The sequence below is a fragment of the Pagrus pagrus genome, assembly GCF_965226575.1.
Source record: "Pagrus pagrus genome assembly, chromosome: 13".
NCBI lineage: Eukaryota > Metazoa > Chordata > Actinopteri > Spariformes > Sparidae > Pagrus > Pagrus pagrus.
This window is the reverse complement of record NC_140197.1, coordinates 1,273,862-1,292,974: the sequence shown is the minus strand read 5'-3', so window position 1 is coordinate 1,292,974 and position 19,113 is coordinate 1,273,862. Positions and strand designations below refer to the sequence as shown.

The window sequence follows — 19,113 nt, the reverse complement described above, 5'->3', positions numbered from 1 at the left end:
AGTGGATTTACCTGAAAATGTCACTAAAAACAGCTACCTGCCTCTGCTGCAAACAACGCTGATGAGAGCAGAGCAGAGAGAGAAAAAATGAGCTAAAACAGGCTGAATACTCCTTAAAGCTGAGGGTCACTGCAGAGTTGTTGAGATTTTTCTGTTGGTTCATCATTACAACATTACAATGATTTACCATTCTGCAGAAAGTCATATTTATAGTATCACTTAAGTAATGTACTGTAATGTAATGTACTGTAACGTAATAAATGTACATCATTGTACATCATGTCTTATTATCATTTTCTGCTGTGAAGGTGTAGTCAGAGACAAAGTTGGACCTGAAAGGCATGTCAGGAAACTGAAATCTACCATTTGAGAGAATGAAAAGAGAGCAGAGAGGGGACTAGGGTGAAGGAACAGTGTTGACACAGCACAGAAATGTTTATTTTCCTGATATCTGTAACTTAACAATGAGAGTCACTTTCTGTTTACCTGAACATCATGACTCTACGCTCTGCTTTCACTTTTCATATGTCTCGGCCTCATAGAAACGCAACAAAAAGTCCTCAGGCTCTGTCATTGGACAATGTTGTAGACTCTGAAGGGTTTTAAGTATTTGCTGCCTATTCTACATCATGGTGTCAGTTCTTTAGTTGGAATTACCCTTTCTCTCATCTCTCTATCTCTCTCCCATTCATGTTTCACCATGCTGTCTCTCAACCCTCTCTCAATCTTTCTTTTCCCATCACCTTTCTCCCTGTCTCTGCTCAGTGTGTGCACCTCCTGTACTCTGTGTGAGCCCTGCAGCTTCTCTCATGATCCCAGTCACAACCTGGTGAGAGCCAGGACTCCCCTGTCAATCCCAGAGCACGGATCACCTGCCCCAGACCACAGCAGGTAGGACAGAATTACTTTTTAACTTTATTAATAGGAAATAGTTTCTACATATGTAGCCATTGTACTATAACATGTTTCATTAGCCTGAACAGCTTACTTTGTCAACAGACCTTGAATTGTTAAGTGTTTTGACATGACGTGGACGAGACTATGGAGGGCTGAACCAACACAATCAGAGATAACTAAGTGCCTCAGTAAATAAATAAATATCCCATTAAATGCGCTAAAATAATATTGCAGACAAATGTAGATATAAATTAATTTGATGTGACATAGATTTATATTTCTGTTTTGATTTGTCTCCGTATTAATTTCCTTTGTATTAATTCAGCTATTCATTTTCTTTAACATTTAATTTAATACATTATTTATTTACTCATTTTTAAATGTATTTATTTGTATTTATTTTCTATTCTTTTCCATATGTCACTTCTGTTTATTCCTACAATTATTTATTTCTTTTTACTTCAGTTGAAGTTATCCAAAGTTAGGTAAAATACAGAGACAAATTAAATAAAAAATGTCAAATAATTAATGCCTACATTTATTTTAGATATTATATTTGCTGCATTTATTTTATTTTATTTTAATTATTGAACCCTTTATTTACTAATTTCTGATTTGGCCCATTTCAGTCCTCCATAAGAGATGACCAGTTTTTATCATATTCAATTAGACCTTATTTTAACACATAAGGCAAAGGCAAGGCAAAGTTTAATTGTATAGCACAATTCAGACACAAGGCAACTCAAAGTGCTTTACAGGTTTGTACTTAAAAGTTACAATAAACTAAATTAAAAATTGCATTTAAAATACATTAAAAACAAGCAGGAAGACATCAAGAAACAAAACATTAAAACAAGTTAAGAAATAGGAAATGAGGCTAAAATAGAATAGGTTTAAAAGAGACAAGACCAAAAAATAAAAGTCACAGTGCAGTACAGGAGTTTGTTCCAGATATGTGGTGCATAATAACTGAACGCTGCTTCTCCATGTTTAGTTTTGACTCTAGGACTGAAAGCAGACCTGTACCTGATGACCTCAGAGGTCTGGATGGTTCATAACGTGGCAGCAGATCAGAAACCATTCAGTGCTTTATAAACCAACAGCAGGATTTTGAAATCTGTTCTTTGACTGACAGGAAGCCAGTGTAAAGATCTAAGAGAGAGAGTCCTGTAAAGACACCGTTACAGTAGTCGAGTCAAGTCCTTTTATCCTGGATATATTGTTAAGGTGATAGTAGACTGACTTTGTAATTGTCTTAGTGTGGCTGTTGAAGTTCAGGTCTGAGTCCATGATTACACCAAGGTTCCTGGCTTGGTTTGTATTTTTCAACATTACAGATTGAAGCTGAGCAGAGACTGTTACATTTACATTTACATGTAGGGCATTTAGCAGACACTTTTGTCCAAAGCGACTTACAATAAGTACATTTGTCACAAGAAAGAAACCACAACATATCACCGTCGATAAAGTAGAAAAGAAAAGTTTTCAGTTTTCAAGCCCTCATCTGAGCAAAGTAGATGCTATTTATCAAGGATACCTTAAGTACATAAGTGCTATGATTTAAGTGCTAATGGTAAGAACATACAAGTGCATTGTTTTTGTTTGTTTTTTTTTTCTGGTTGGGGGGGTGGGGAGGGAGTCATGCTATGTGGGGTCGAGGTGACGTCTGAACGAGTGAGTCTTGAGCCTTTTGCGGAGTAGGGCTGCCCCCAAATAGTCGACCAAGCACTGGTCGACCAAAAAATCATTAGCCGACCAAAATTTCATTGGTCGATTGGTCGCAGGGAAAAAAACAAAAAACATCTGGAGCCGTGTCTTGTAAAAATTAAGTCAAAGTCTATGTGCAGGGTTCCTACGCAAGTATGGATAGTATGGAAAAGTATGGAATTTGATTTTATAAATTTCCAGGTCTGGAAAAGTATGGAAAATTTAAACTATTGTATGGAAAAATATTCATGTTTCCAAGACTTTTATCATTGTTCTGTTTTCTAAAACATAGAATTATGAATATAAAAAAAAGAGAAATGGATCGATCTGTTTTTTTAAGGCGCTTGGCAGTGCAGCTAAAATGTTTGTGTGAGAGAGCACACAGAAGGTTACGCGTCCCAGAAAACATTTGGGTAGATTGAAAAGTTGAATGCTGCTCAGTAGGTGGCGGTAATGCTCCCTGAAATGGGTAGCAAACTGCGAAGAAGAAGAAGAAGAAGAAGAAGAAGGTAAACTGGATGCAAGCCGCCAAGAAGAAGAAGGTAAACTGGATGCCAGCCGCCAAGAAGAAGAAGAAGAAGGTAAACTGGATGTCAGCCGCCAAGAAGAAGAAGAAGAAGAAGAAGAAGAAGAAGAAGAAGAAGAAGAAGAAGAAGGTAAACTGGATGGAAATGACACAGCGCCCTCCACCTCCACGGCATCCTCCACTTCATCAATGACGCAGCAAAAGCTCGTTATGAATATATATATATATGCGTCGATTAGTCGACTAATCAATCCTTGGTCGGGGGCAGCCCTAGTCGGGAGTTCGTTCCACCACTGGGGCGCCAGAGCAGAAAAGAGTTGTGACTTCGCTGAGCGGCCTTTGTTTGCTCTCAGCGATGCCGGTACCAGCCAGCCAGCTAATGTAGTAGAGCGAAGTGCTCGCGCTGGGGCCTGTGGTCTGACCAGTGTTTGGAGGTAGATGGGTGCAGTTCCGTTGACGGCCTTGAAGGCCAGCACCATGGTCTTGAATCGGACGCGGGCCGCAACAGGAAGCCAGTGGAGGTCATGGAGGAGGGGGGTCATTTGGTTAGATTGAAAACGAGGCGCGCGTTGGAGGCAGCGTTCTGGATACGTTGCAATGGTTTAGTCGGAGAGGCTGGGAGTCCAGCCAAAAGCGAGTTGCAGTAGTTCTATAAGTCGTTCTTCCTTGGCTCCAAAAACAATTATTTCAGTCTTATCTTTGTTTAACTGAAGAAAACTCTGACACATCCAATCATTGATTTGTTCAACGCATCTACTCAGCATTTGTATGGGATTATAGTCCCCCTGAGATGGTTATGTAAATGTGTGTGTCATCTGCATAACTATGGTAACATATTTTGTTGTTTTCCATTATCTGAGCTAGGGATGCTCCGATCAGCATTTTTGGGGGCCGATCCGATCACCGATCACAGGAATCATAAATCTGCCGATACCGATCACCGATCACAGAATGGATTTTTGTTTGGCGCGTTCTCAAATGGCGGATGAAGTTAGTTGTATTAAATTGTCGTTCTTGGTTACCACCTCTTGGAATTTCGGCATTGCATGTCTTGCAAACAGACAAAACAAATACTCGACCATCTGCAGAACTTTTCAGTACGCTATTTTTCTACTTCTTCTTCTCATCATCATTATCATTAATTATTATTATTAATAATATTGTTTAAAGTGAGCCTCTTATCGTTTAACAGAAAAATACATCATACAAGCAGCAACTTTTGCAGCCTCGTCAGTCTGATGGCGAGTTATCACCTTTCTGTCATCACTAACATACTGTTAATAATCAAAGAAGCTCTGAGGCTTTGTTCTATATGTTATAATACAAGATTTAAGCATTGAGCTACAATCAGGCAACATTCATGATTCTGTACAGTCAAACTAACCAAAAACTTCTTATTGATCATCATTATAAAGTTTCAGGGCGTTCCTGTAACCATGGTAACTCACGGTGCCAGAGGGGAGGGAGAGGCGCTGAATGAAGCCGTTTACACAGATACACTGCAGACAAAGTCCAGACTATAGTTGTTATTTCACACATGTAGCACACAACAGGAGACTCTCCGTGTCAGACGAGTTCTCACGTGCTGACTAAACTCAACTGATAACGTAGCAGCGCAACGAGTCCTTGCTAGCTAAGCAGCTAAACTTCAGCGCCGCTCCGTGTTTAGATCCCGCCCTGTGTGGGTCACTACACTGTCATCGGTCAGGCGCACACACGCTGTTAACGGTTCAACAGTTCTCCTCCGATCTACATTGATCTCACAAGTCACCTCTGTTACGTTTGAATGACGGAAATCCGTCGTAGCGACAGAGAACTTTAATCCATGTATTTATATGCGATCAGCTTTTCTGATCTGCACTTTGAGAGCCCACCGATCAACCTGTTTAGGGTCCATATCGGCAGATGATGATCGGCGGCCGATCGATCGGAGCATCCCTAATCTGAGCTATAGGAAGCATGTAAATGTTGAATTGTAGAGGCCCCAGAATGGAGCCCTGGGGTACGCCATGTGTCACTTTCATCCGCTCAGATGTGTAATTACCAATAGACACAAAGTAGTCTCTATCATTTAGATAGGATTTAAACCAATTTAGTGTTGTACCAGAGAGTCCCACCCAGTTTTCCAGTCGGTCCAGTAGTATGACGTGGTCGACCGTGTCAAACGCAGCACTGAGATCCAGTACTAATACTAATACTAAGACTGAAATTTTGCCATTGTCTGTGTTTAAATGAATGTCATTGAGGACCTTAACAAGAGCTGTCTCAGTGCTGTGATGTGGTCGAAATCCTGATTGGAAGACATCAAAACAGCCATTTATTATTAGTAATTGTTCAGCTGTTGAAAAACAGCTTTTTCAATGATTTTACTTAAAATAGGGAGGTTTGATATGGGCATATAGTTATTCATTACTGATGTGTCTGGATTGTTCTTCTTCAGGAGTGGTTTAATAACTGCAGTTTTCATGGCTTGGGGGGGAAGACACCTGAGAAAAGAGACATGTTGACAATCTGTAGCAGATCTGGAGTCATGCAGTCTGAAACTTTTTTGAAGAACCCTACTGGTAAAATATCAAGGCAGCAGGAGGAAGATTTCAAATGTTGTATTATTTCTTGCAGGTTTTTGTCATTGATTTGGTCAAATTGTGTCATGGTGTTAGAGTTGGTTTTCGGTGGACACATGGACAACACACCTCCTGTACCTGGTACGGTGGCAGAGACCGCTTGTCTAATTTTCTGAATTTTGTCAGTGAAGAAGGATGCAAATTCATTACAGGCCCTGGTAGATAGATGTTCAGAGGCTACTGGCACAGGAGGGTTTGTTAGCCTGTCGACAGTAGCAAACAGGGCATGTGCATTATTATTTTTGGTGATAATGTCTGAAAAGAAGGACTGCCTTGACTTTTTCAGTTCTAAATTAAAAATGTAAAGTCTCTCTTTATAAATGTCAAAATGAACCTGGAGATTAGTTTTTTCGCCACCTGCGCTCTGCCTTTCGGCATTCCTTTTTTTCCATTTTGACCAGCATTTCTCCAAGGAGATTTTTTCTTACCAGAGACCACCTTCACTTTAGTGGGTGCAATGGCATCAATAACATTTGTAACTTTATAACTGAAATGATCTACAAGGTCATTGACAGAGAACCTGGAGAGGGGAGGTGTGGAGGAGAAAGCCTCAATGAATATCTCACTGGTGTTTACAGTGATGTAACGCTTTGAGACAACCTCAGTTTGAACATTTGTGTACACAGATATATCACTCTCAAAGAAAACACAGTAATGATCAGAGAGAGTAACATCAGATACCAGAACCTTAGGAATGTTCAGACCCTTGGAGATAACCAAGTCTAGGATGTGGCCCCTGTTGTGTGTGTGCTGCGTCACATGCTGAGTGAGTCCAAAGTTATCAAGGACACAACACAGTTCTTTAGTCCATCTGTCCTCAGGTTTGTCGACATGGATGTTAAAGTCTCCAACAATTAACACACAATCAAAGTCAGTGCAGATAAGAGACAGTAACTCAACAAGGTCATCAAAAAAATCCGTACAGTATTTAGGTGGCCTGTAGATGTTTAGAAATATAGCCCGAGAAGATGAGTTTACTGAAGAGCCACATATTCAAAAGAAGTAAAACATTTGCTTGCATTTGAGCAACTCATTAAACAGAATACTTACACCGCCTCCTTTTTATGCTTTCTAGTCTCACTTATGAAAGAGAAGTTTGGAGGGCTTGACTCAATGTGAACAGCTGCACTGTTGTCTTGGTCTAACCAGGGTTCAGTTAAAAATATAAAATTAAGATTGTGTTTGATGATAAAATCATGTTTTCCTGCCAGAGACCTGATGTTTAATAAAGCTAAATTTAAAGAGTCAAAACCAGCTGTGCAATCTTTTGTTACAGCTTGTGGCTGATGAGGAATGGGAGCTAAATTTAATAGATTGGCAGATTTATTAAGGCACTTCCTGTTTCTCAGCAAATTCACCATTTTTCTATTACCTGTAAACACAGGAATTGAGGAAGCTTCCTGAACTCGAAGGGGCCCCGGCTTTTCTGGGGGGAAGACATTAACGATATCAACTTCGTAGCCTGGACCCGGCACATATCAGTAAGAGTTACGATGTGCTTTGCTGCTATCAGACTGTGGAGACAGAGGATGAAAGGTGGAGGGGCGCAATGACATTTCGGTGATGGTTGTTTCAAGCGTGGCGGTGGGAAGGGGGCTGGGTGGTGAGAGAGATTCAGGGGAGAGAATATGGGATTTGGACATGGTGTGAGTTTGATTCCAGCACTGACGAGCTTTTCATCTCGTCCGTGAAATCCAGGAGGGGAGAGGAGGGGGAGAGGGTTACTGGAGAGGGCGGAGAGTTGGGTGGGGTTCGGGGTGGTGGAGAGTGGAAGTTCCCTCTTGTTGAGACCGGAGGGCACTCCTCTTTGGGGGGCAAAGATGGCGGTGGTGAAGACTCCTCCACCTGTCTTCTCTGTTTGAAGCTTATCTCAGGCAGTAGTAGTTCTCCTCCCGAGGGCTGTGTAATCCGTTGTTTTGTTTTGTTCCGCCTGTTGTCCTTGGCAGGAGGAACTGATTTGTGGTGCACAGAGTAAAATATGTTGGAGGTTAACAACCTTACTCCTGACTTGTTAAGGCAAAATCCATCTGCCTTAAAGAGGTGTCTGTGTTCCCAGATTTTGAAATTGTTAAAATTGTAAATAAAGTTCACTGATTGAGCGGCACATGTAGCTTTGAGCCATCTGTTTAACATCAACAACCTGCTGAATCTCTCATCACCTCTTCCAACAGTCGGTAGAGGACTGCTGACAAACACCACAGTATCGAGATCTGACTTTGCTCAGATCAATAAAGTCACATAAGCAGTATGATTTACAGCCTGAGGGTTCTTAGTTGCGTATGCTAACATTCGACTGAAAGGTTATATTTCAAATTGTTGTGGAGGAATTGTTCAGATCCTTTACTTAAGTAGCAATACTGTAAGTTAAAAAATTATTAAATGTAGAAGTATTTTCATATTGAAAATGTAAACTGAAGTAAAAGTATGTAATTATTATAAGCAAAGTGTACAGAGCATCACAGTAAAAGTATTTGTTCTGCAGAAAGTGTGTGTTATATATTAGAATATTGGATCATTATCACTGATCGATTTCATCGTTGTTACTGGTTGAAGTGCAGTTAATTTAATATGTTTATTATACTGGCGGATAGTTTAATCTGGAACATCTATAACATTAATTTGTAATACTTTATAAACTCATCATATGTTTTGAAGTAAAATCCTAATCTGTAAAGTACCGTAAAGTCTGTAGTGAAAGAATGTAGTGGTGGAAAAGTGTGATATACCAGCAGTAGGGTGGAAGTATAAAGTGGCATAAAATGGTAATATTTAAGTATTTTTGTACTTGAGTACAGTACAAGAGTAAATGTACTTGATAGGTTAGATTCCACCACTATTACAAAATCAGCAAGAAAAAGGCTCTGTGAGTCACAGTGCTAACTGTAGAGCCCTTGTAGTAAAGTAGTTGTTAAAAAGACGATGTATGCCATGTTGACTATTGTAGTTTAGCATGCTAACATTTGCTAATTAGGTAATTAGCTGAGGCTGGTGTGAATGTTCTTAGTTTTGCTGGCATTTGGTCATAAAATAAAGTGTTGGACAAATTTGTATTTTGACCTGATGGTGGCACCAGATAAAAAGTCAGAGGATCACTTACGTTAGAACAATTCATCCTGTTCAAACTGTCTGGGGAGAGAACTCAGTACTGCATTGTTGGTGGGTGATAAGTAATGTCTTAGGCCACCTCCTCTGTTCAAAGACAGTCCTTCCAGTTTGACATAGATGGATTCTATTACTCTTCTTTCAAACCACCTGTCTTCTCTGGCCAAGATGTTTACATTGTTGTCCTCAAAGGAATGATTTGTCTTCTTCAGATGTAAGTGGACAGCAGAGTCTTGACCTGAGGAGTTGGCCCTCCTATGTTGTGCCATTTGTTTATGGAGAGGTTGTTTTGTCTCCCCAATGTCCTAATCTGTGCAGTCCTGGCTGCATTGAACAGCATAAACTACATTACTCTGTTTATGCCTGGGTGTTTTGTCCTTAGGATGGACAAGTTTCTGCCTCAGTGTGTTGGTAGGTTTAAAGTGAACTGGGATATGATGTTCATTGAAGATCCTCCTGAGTTTCTCAGATGTTCCTGCGACATAGGGAATGACCCTGTTGTTACGTTTTCTCGTCTCCTCCTCTCTGTCTGCTCTGGAGCTTTTAGTTTTTGACAAAGGTCCAGTTTGGGTAACCACAGGTTTTAAGTGCTCCCCTGATGCTTCTGTTCCTTCTCCTTCCCCTCTGACTTAGTGGGCATGGTCTCAGCCCAATGGTTTATGGTTCTGATGACCCCCAGCTTGTGCTCCAGTGGGTGCAGTGGGTGATGAGAGTCGAACAGCAAGTATTGATCTGTGTGTGTAGGTTTTCTGTAAACCTCAATGTTGAGGCTTCTGTCTTCTTCAGTGTGTACTGCACAGTCCAAGAAGGGCAGAGTGACATCTTCCCATGTGAACTTGATGTTATTGTCCACAGCATTTACATGTTCTGTGAAGGCTTCCACTTCCCTTGCTCTGATTTTGACCCAGGTGTCGTCCATATACCTGAACCAGTGGCTTGGAGCAGTTCCTGTGAAGGTAATCAAGGCTCTGCTCTCAACTTCTTCCAAGTAGAAGTTGGCCACAATTGGGGATAGCGATGAGCCCATGGCACAGCCGTGCTTCTGTCTGTAGAAACCTTCACTGTATTGGAAGTAGGTGGTCATCAGACAGAGGTCAAGTAAGGCACAAATGTGATCTGGGGTAGAGTTGGTTCTGCTGGACAGAGTGCTGTCCTGTAGCAGGCATTTGTTCATCATATTAACAGCTTCTTGAGTGGGAATGCAAGTAGAAAATGATGTGACATCATAAGAAACCATTGTTTCGCCTGGGTCCAGTGTTATTTCTCTCACCTTGCTGGCAAAATCCTGTGAGTTTTTGATGTGGTTTTGAGTGTTACCGACCAAAGGAGCTAGGATACTGGCTAAGTGCTTGGATATGTTATAAGTAAATGAGTTAATGCTGCTGATGATGGGTCTGAGTGGTGCTCTTTCCATAAATGGGGAGGCAATAGATACATGGGATGGCTTCCTCGGGGTACAGTCTGTAATATAATGGTCTGTCAATGGCTTTGTCCTTTTCCAGTTTTTGCAGATATTCTATATCTTCCTTTTTGTAGCTATAGGTAGGATCTCGCCTCACAGGTGTTAGTAATACTAAGCAGATCAGTGACTTTGGTGTGGTCGTCCGCTGTGTTTAGCACTACAGTGCATCTCCCTTTGTCTGCCGGCAAGATGGTGATGTTCCAGTCTCTTTGGAGTGATGCCAGGGCCTTCTTTTCCTCAGTAGTGAGGTTGGAGGGGGGTGCTTTTGCATTAGCAAGAGTGGCTGATACCTTCAACCATAGCTGTTCTGCCTCTGTGTCTGCCAGTTTGTTTTTTCTGATGGCTGACTCTGTTGCTGTGATGAGATCTACTACCGATATCTGTTCTGGAGCTACTGCAAAGTTCAGTCCTTTGGCAAGGACATCCTTCTCTGGTTGGGTAAGCTCTCTGTTGGACAGGTTTTTCACCCACTTTTCTTGTATGTCTGGATGTGCTGTGTTGTTGATGTTCTTATTTCTCCAGGTGAGAGCTTCTGTTCTATGCGAGTTGCTTTGACGTGCCTGTAAAGTTTGGAATTTTTGTGTCTGCCCTTCCTTACCCTTAGTGTGCTGCGATGCTTTTGCCTTCTCAACAAACTTGGAGACATTTTCCAGGACATTGCTTGGTAGTAGTGATGTTAGTTCCTCAAATGCCTGGTCATTCTTAGTAGTGAGTACATCGATGGTGAAGTTAATCTGTTGCACTCTTTCATTGAGTAGCTGGTTTTGAGGCCTCTGAAGGATCATTGTGGCCCTGTGTCCTTTCACGCTGGAACCCAGGCATAAGCTCTTAGGGATTATCCATGTTGAAGCACATCAGGGGAGCGCTTAAAACCTGTGGCAACCCAAACTGGACCTTTGTCAAAACCACTAAAAGATCCAGAGCAGAGGAGGAGAGGAGGAGACGAGAAAATGAAAAAAGAAACAACATCGTCATTCCCTATGTTGCAGAAACATCTGAAAAACTCAGGAGGGTCTTTAATAAACATCAAATCCTGGTTCACTTTAAACCTACCAACACACTGAGGCAGAAACTTGTCCATCCTGAGGACAAGCACCCAGGCATAAACAGAGTAATGTAGTTTATGCTGTTCAATGCAGCCAGGACTGCACAGATTTGTACATTGGTGAGACAAAACAACCTCTACATAAACGAATGGCACAACACAGGAGGGCCAACTCCTCAGGTCAAGACTCTGCTGTCCACTTACATCTGAAGAAGACAAATCATTCCTTTGAGGACAACAATGTAAACATCTTGGCCAGAGAAGACAGAGGGTTTGAAAGAAGAGTAATAGAATCCATCTATGTCCAACTGGATCGATCGTCTTTAAACAGAGGAGGTGGCCTAAGACATTACTTATCACTAGGCATGGGCCGATATGAGATTCTGACGGTATGATAACCTTAGGCAAAAATATCGAGGTTTCACGGTATTATGATTACAGCTCTAAAATGTGTATTTTGAATGTCTGTATTTAAAAATAAAAAAAGGAAAAAACATTACACATGTGCTTCTCTTCTTCACCTCAAGTTAGAGAAACTAGCTGGTGTTATCCATCTTAGCAATAAAGATTAATGAAAGAAAAAAAGTTATGGATAACTTTTTTTTTTTTTACTGAGGCAGATATGGTAACTAGCATGCTAAGATGGATCTATCTTAGCATGCCAGTTAGCATATCTGCCTCAGTAAAAAAAAAAAAAAAGTTACTATCAGAGATATAGAAAAGATAAGATATGGTAACTACCATCTGCCCCAGTAACAAGCTCATTTCACTAATGTCAGACGCTAATACACTCGTTCATTTCAAGACAACATTAACTTTACCTTGAATTTAGCATACAACGACGGGTGGTGCTCCCGTAGATGTGCTATCATATTTGATGTATTGCCTCTTCGGGCTGCCACTGTCCGCAAGCACATTTTGCACGGGCGACCTTCTTCCTCTGAGCCGTGGCCGTCTGGCTTTTTACGGTAGCCGAAGTATTCCCATACAGCCAACTTCGTCCTTTTAGACGGGGGAAAAGTTTGGGGGGCTCGCTTCCTTCAGCCATCATGCTGTTTGTCACTCACAGCAACCGCAGGTGCACGGGGGGGAGGGCACTTTACGCTGCAGCTGCACGCGGCGTGAGGGACCTCTACTTTCTCTCTGACGAGACGTCACATAAAAAAAACAAAACGCTCATACCGCAGGAACGGTATGACGGAAAATTTTTGTGGTTTTGAAACCTTGACTTTTTCATACCGTGGGGTACCTTGAAACCGGTAACCGGTCCATGCCTACTTATCACCCACCTACAATGCAGTACTGAGCTCCGTCCCCAGACAGCTTAACAACCATTCACACCTGGGATCACCTAGCCTTAGAAACCCACATGAAGGCCGGTTTGACCAACGATTCACAAGTGGCCCTAACGACTCTGAAACTCAGAGCTCACACGTGTCCTTAACATGTCTGTAAGAACACACCCACATGGAGTCTAAAAGCCTGCAACTCCCCTCCAGTTAGTTAGAACATTAAAAGCCTCTTGGATGAGAGGTGAAACGTCTTCAAGAAACTGAAACAGGTCCACTTGCCTATGATACAGCACTTAGAATTACCATGACCTGGAAGACTGAGAACCTTCATCAATATATTCTATTCACCATTTTTGTTTGGTGCCTCCCTTTCAGGTTCTACAGGCGAGGCGACCGCAGTTTCCGGAAGGCAGAGAAGCAGCGACTGAAAGCAGAGAAGCGTCTTCTGAAGGCGGAGGTCAAAGAAATCCGGAAACAGCTGAGGATGGAGAGGCGGGGCATACAGTGGAGCTCCTCCCACAGAGATGGAAGCTCCTCCCCTGTCCTTCTGCAGCCCCGAGCGACGCAGCACAACAGCCCTGAGTAAGTTACTGAAAAAACACATGATCCAAACTTGAAAGGTCATAGCACACACTAGGAGAAAAGAAGTCATTTTCTCATGTCTCAGTAAATGAAGAAATTATTCATTAAAAGTCTGAAGTAACTACCACCAACCACTGCTACTCCTGCAGTTGCGTATATGTATATATGTATTAAAACCACTGACAGGTGACTTGAATAACATTGATCATCTCATCACAATGTGATGTTCTGCTGGGAAACCTTGGGTGCTGGCATTGCTACTTGACACGCACCACCCATCCAAACACTGTTGTGCACCAAGTACACCCCCTCATCACAACAACACCACCCGATGGCAGTGTATGTATGTATACATGCATGTATGTTTATATACATACATATATATTAATCCAACATATATGTATATGTACATATATCTGTTACCCTTGGATCCAACTGCGAATCTCTTGAAGTCCATTCTGCGATGATAGGCTGCTCATATACTCCGTCTTGTAGGTTAATCCAAGGAAGGAGAGCGGAGGAAGAACATTGTCTCCTCTGTTGCTGCGTTTTTTATACTCTGTCAGCTGGCCATCTACTGCTTAAGAGGGAGATTTTGCTTGCGTCCTTTATAAGGCCATGCAGCCGCTTCCAGAAGCACGATGACGTACTGGTCAACTGTTGTTCTTCTTTTTCTTCGCAAACTCATTGTGAAATCTCAACCTTTACCCCACTTCAGCTTGTATATTACTTTTATCTGATTAATCTCTTCGTTTGATTTTGTAACTGTTGTAACTTCATTATTACTTCATTGTTACTTCATTGTAATTATGACAACAATCACTACACATTTGATTATTAATACAGTACACTAATAGCAGAGCTCTTATATATTTCTTAACCACTTGTTAGAACTAGATATAATGTCCTTTTACTGGCCGATGGTATATGGCCAGTGTGTAGATATCTCTAACTCTTTTGACTATATATATACTGTATATATATATATATATATATATATATATATATATATATATATACACATGCTTTTGTGACCTTTAACTTTAACTAACAGTGGCCAAGAAATTTTTTCTTTAAATTACACACTTCCTTTTGTACAAAATCCACTTGTCTTGAACAAGCAGACAAGCCTTGATGTCGAGCCCCAGTACAACTGACAAAAATGTTTGGAACCACTGTTGTAGGTTATGCCTGGTCCACATTTCAAATATGGATTAAATAGAAATTAGCTATGAAATCTGATCTGAAAATTGGTCAAAACATTTTTGAAAGAATAAGAATGTCAAACTTTTTGCATTCCTTGCCTAGGCGTCCAAAGCGCCCCTGTCCTCTGGTGGTTCCAGCCATGACGGCTGCATTTCTGGACGAGAACCTTCCTGACGGAACCCGACTACGTCCTGGGACCAAGTTTATCAAATACTGGAAGATGAGAAACACTGGAACAATCAGCTGGAGCGCTGATACTAAGGTAAAACACTTTATCTATATTATACTATACTATATCTTGTGCCAATTAGATTTTGAAACCTTTTGGCTGCGTGGCACCCAAAATATATAAATATATAAATCACTTTCTGGACACCATAAATATTTTTTATCAAATTCAAAGCAATCTGGCCAGTAGCTGTAGTCTTGAAATTAATTTTTATTAGAATTTCTTCATGCTCAGTCATGCTTTGATAGTGTCATGACCCAGCTCAGGAGGACACAGTAAAAAGGGAGAAACCACCAAGGTTAATGTTCGATGAATGCTTTATTTAATCAAATTAAACCAAATTAGACCAAATGAAATGATCAAATTAATATTTACAACATGGGATGTGGAAATCAGTAAGCCAGTTGGGTATAATGTTAATGAGTGGGCAGGTGTGCAAAACAAAGCAAAAGGTAAACTAAGGATAACATCACCAAAACCAGAACATGGCGTGCCTGTGGAGAGGGCCAGAGCAGAGAGAGAGGGAGAGTCAACTGCAGGAGTTTAAGTAACTTCAGCATACCGGGCCCAGGTGCACAGAGATACTGCAATTAAGCTACCAGCAAGGGAGCATCACAGATTAGATGGAGACACACCTCCAAGATGACACAACCAAGGAACCTCAAAAAGAAGGAAGGGTCTTTACGTCACCGAAACTTGCTTTGTTGCCAGACTGTGGTGACATGGAGAAACACACTAAACCCAACATATCTACGTCGTGTGACTTCTGATGAAGACATGACTCCAGAAAATGAGAGAACACACCACAGTCTGCCCCCAAGGCAAGGCATGGTGAGGCTAAATGAACGACGCATGGTTCTACACACCTAGCAAAGCATGAACAAGTTCGTGACAGGACTCCTACTTAAATGTGAAGCAGAGAATGAATCTATACCAAACGGGGCAACTACCAAACAAAGACAAGAAATCATAACAAGCCATATCTTGACCAGTACAGCAGGTAATAGAGAGAGAGCACGGCTTTTTGTATGTCTCAAAATATGAACTTCTGACACTATGTAACCAAACAAGTTACAACGCCACCTGGAGTCTACGTGTCTGTGCCTTCAAATACTCAGCTCGCTCCACAGTGTAAAAAGACGCACGCTATAGTTGAGGAATGAATAGTTCCTTGTGCTATTGATATTGTTCCAACTATGACTGATGAAGCAACAGCCAGCAAACAGCCATGCAGGTCAGGGTTGTGTAGTTCAACCCTGACCTGTTGTCCACACAGACAGAGCAGAGCAGAGACGAAGCAGTAACATCACCTGTTGACTATGTTTTATAGTGTCCCGACCTTGGACTGTCATTGGCTCAGGGCTACACACCGCTGCCCACAGGCTGATGGGCTAAAAGGTCCTAGAAAAATAAGAAAAAACAGGCAGAGGGCAGGGTCTTAGGCATCGCCACAGACTTCTAATGGGTCAAAAGTGAAGTATGAGTGGGATTACTTTTGTATGAGTTTATACATTATTAGTAGTAAATTATTTATTTTTTATTCTTTTTTTCTTATCCTTTAAATAAACTATCACTGTTAAACGTTCATCATATTTTGCCTTGCTTGCTCCCTGCAGCTGAAGTTCATGTGGGGAAACCTGGCGGTGGGATCTGGGGACCGTTGGAGAGAAGTGTCTGTTCCCTTCCTCCAGCCTGGACAGGTGACATGGCAGCATTAAGGAAGTTTTCATTTTCACTTTTCTTTGGAAAAGTACCCTGAACTTGTTTTCTCTTTGTAGAATTAAACCACATGGAAACTGTCAGCATCAACTGCTCTGTCATTTTCACTGTATTGTACAGGTTATTACCATCGTCTGCCAGTGGGAAACAGTAGCCAGGTAGATGGCTATCAAAGCCCAAACAATTCCATCATACACGCACTTAATTACTGCACATTTTAACGAGCTTGTCTACCCTACATGTATTGAGGTAGTGTAATGGAGAAAGAGGCTTGTTGTGCGTTCCACACCTACACTAAGGGCAATGGGCGGGTATGATTTCAGACTCGCATTCACTTTGTTACACACAAAGCAGGAGAACATTACTCAATGATTGGATAACCAAAAATGTAAACCATGGATACATTGTACTTGATCATATACTGTATATTACTAACAGGCTGGCCACATTGGACGCTTGTGTAGTGCTTGACGGTGATTTTCCTTTACCCCATTGAAAGAGCCTGTTGTGTGTATTCTTCTCATGTCTGTGACATATTCTATAGATACAGACATTAAAACTGTAGAGAAATCAATCAATCAAACGTTATTTATATTGCACCTTTCAAACAAATCAAAATGCATCCAAAGTGCTGTACAAGTGCTTGAAAAGAAAGAAAAAACATGGTATAAAAGCAGGTTTAGAGACTAATGCACACCAATTGCAATAAAATGAAAAGTTAAAATAATAAAAGATAAAGAATAAAAGATAAAACAAGCACTGAAAATAATAATAGAAATGAAATTAAATATTGTATGTAAAATTTGATTTAAAAAGTTAAAATATTATATAATATTATATTAAATAATTATAAAATATGTATAGATTAAAAAGAACAACAGTAGAATGTAAATGAAATCTATATAAGATATACTAAAAAGAATATAGGACTATGATAAAAACAAAATAAATTAAAATAAGTTTAAACATTAAAACCTTATTAAAAATTATAAGAAATTATAATAATTATAAGACACTACATAAAAGCCAGACTGAATAAATGTGGAGCAGCTAAAGGAGAGGAGCCGGAGGGTCTGAGGGGCCTTCCTGGTTCATAATTTAAAAGCATTTGTGTGATATAGTCTGGTGAAAGGCCATCTAATGCCTTATAAACAAATAAAAGAACTTTACAGGCAACCAGTGTAAAGACTTCAAATTAGGCGTAATGTGTGCTCTCCTTCTGGTCTTAGTCAGCACTCTTGCAGCAGAATTTTGAATTGATTGCAGCTGCTTTATTGTGTTCTTTGGGAGACCAGAAAGGAGAGCGTCACAGTAGTCTAGCCTGCTAGTTATAAAAGCCTGCATTAGTTTCTCTATGTTGCTCAGAGAGAGAAAAGGCCTCTCTTTGGAAATGTTTTTGAAATGATAAAATTCTGTTTTTGTGACATAGCGTACATGCGCTTTAAAATTAAAATCTCAGTCAAAGATCATGCCAAGATTTCTGGCTTTTTGGCTTGGGTTGACGCCTAGTTAATTTAGTTTGGAGACCAGTTTCTCTCTCTGAGCCTTTGAGCCAATGTTCATTACTTCCTTTTTGTCCTGGTTGAGCTGTAAAAAGTTCTGTGACATCCAGGCCTTAATATCTAAAATACAGTTAAAAAGTGAGTCCGTCAGCCCGGTGTCATCAGGAGACACGGCCACATAGAGCTGAGTGTCATCTGTGTTGCTGTGGAAAGAGATGCCGTGCCTCCTGATGACACTGCCCAGGGATGGCATGTACAAATTAAAAAGTAACAGCCCTTAAATTGATCCGTGTTGTACCACACAGGCAACCTCATAGCGATTTTAGAAACAGTCGCCTATGGATACAAAAAATGTTCTTCCACAAAGATACAAGTCAAACCAATTTAAAACGATTCCAGACAGGCCAACATGCTCACTTGATCTATTTAAAAGAATCTGGTGGTCCACAGTATCAAGAGCTGCACCAAGGTCAAGTAGCACCAGAACTGAAGGCTTGTTATTGTCAAGATTTGATCTGATGTCTGTCACTACTTTAAGCAATGCTGTCTCTGTGCTCTGATGTGCTGTAAAACCTGACTGAAACATTTCTAATTTAGTGTCTGAGTTTAAAAAGGTACTTAACTGTTTAAAAACTAGGTTCTCTAAAATTATGCTTAAGAATGAGAGGGGTAATATGGCGTTTTGTAACAGTACGTTCTGTGGGACTGTGGGATGATTACAACTGTTAAAAAGATCATATGATCATATGATATAACTAAATCCAGAGTGTGTCCGTGTTCGTGAGTTGCTACATTAACGCGCTGTTTAAAAGGCCAACTACACTTTTGTAGTAAAAGTGTGCGAAGGCACTTGAAACAATAGGCAGAGTTTATATTTTCCTCATATGATGTAGGCCTGTTGCTTTTTAGTGTGTTTTTGCAACAACCTTAGCCCATAAACATCTGTGTGGGACATATGGAAATTGCAGTGCTTAAAGTTGACTTTTCAGTTGCTGTCATGGGTGTTTTTTGTTGTTTCAAAAGAAGCTGTCTTGAAGAAGATTGGTCTTAACAGTGCAGTTCATAATGTGTTTTGTTATCAATTAGTTTGCTATTATTCCTAAACCACTGAAAAAACTCACTGCTCTCTACTCAGCAGGACACAACCCCTCAGCTGAACATCCTTGCATTGTTTTGAAGAAGAGGCTTGTTTGTCGTAAAATGTGCATGCATAGCAAATC

At 40.7% G+C, this 19,113-nt stretch overlaps 1 protein-coding gene across 5 annotated transcripts in view; it reads left to right on the top strand.

Annotated features, from left to right (window-relative positions):
* The window catches only part of nbr1b (NBR1 autophagy cargo receptor b), a 75,472-nt gene that overhangs the window by 24,535 nt on the left and 31,824 nt on the right, over nt 1-19,113 (top strand). For all 5 annotated transcript variants that reach the window (XM_084372607.1, XM_084372606.1, XM_084372605.1 and 2 more), the window contains 4 exons: nt 766-891; nt 13,031-13,237; nt 14,546-14,705; nt 16,289-16,372. In XM_084372607.1, coding sequence (XP_084228733.1) covers nt 766-891; nt 13,031-13,237; nt 14,546-14,705; nt 16,289-16,372 — 577 coding nt within the window. The remainder of the gene's footprint in view (nt 1-765; nt 892-13,030; nt 13,238-14,545; nt 14,706-16,288; nt 16,373-19,113) is intronic.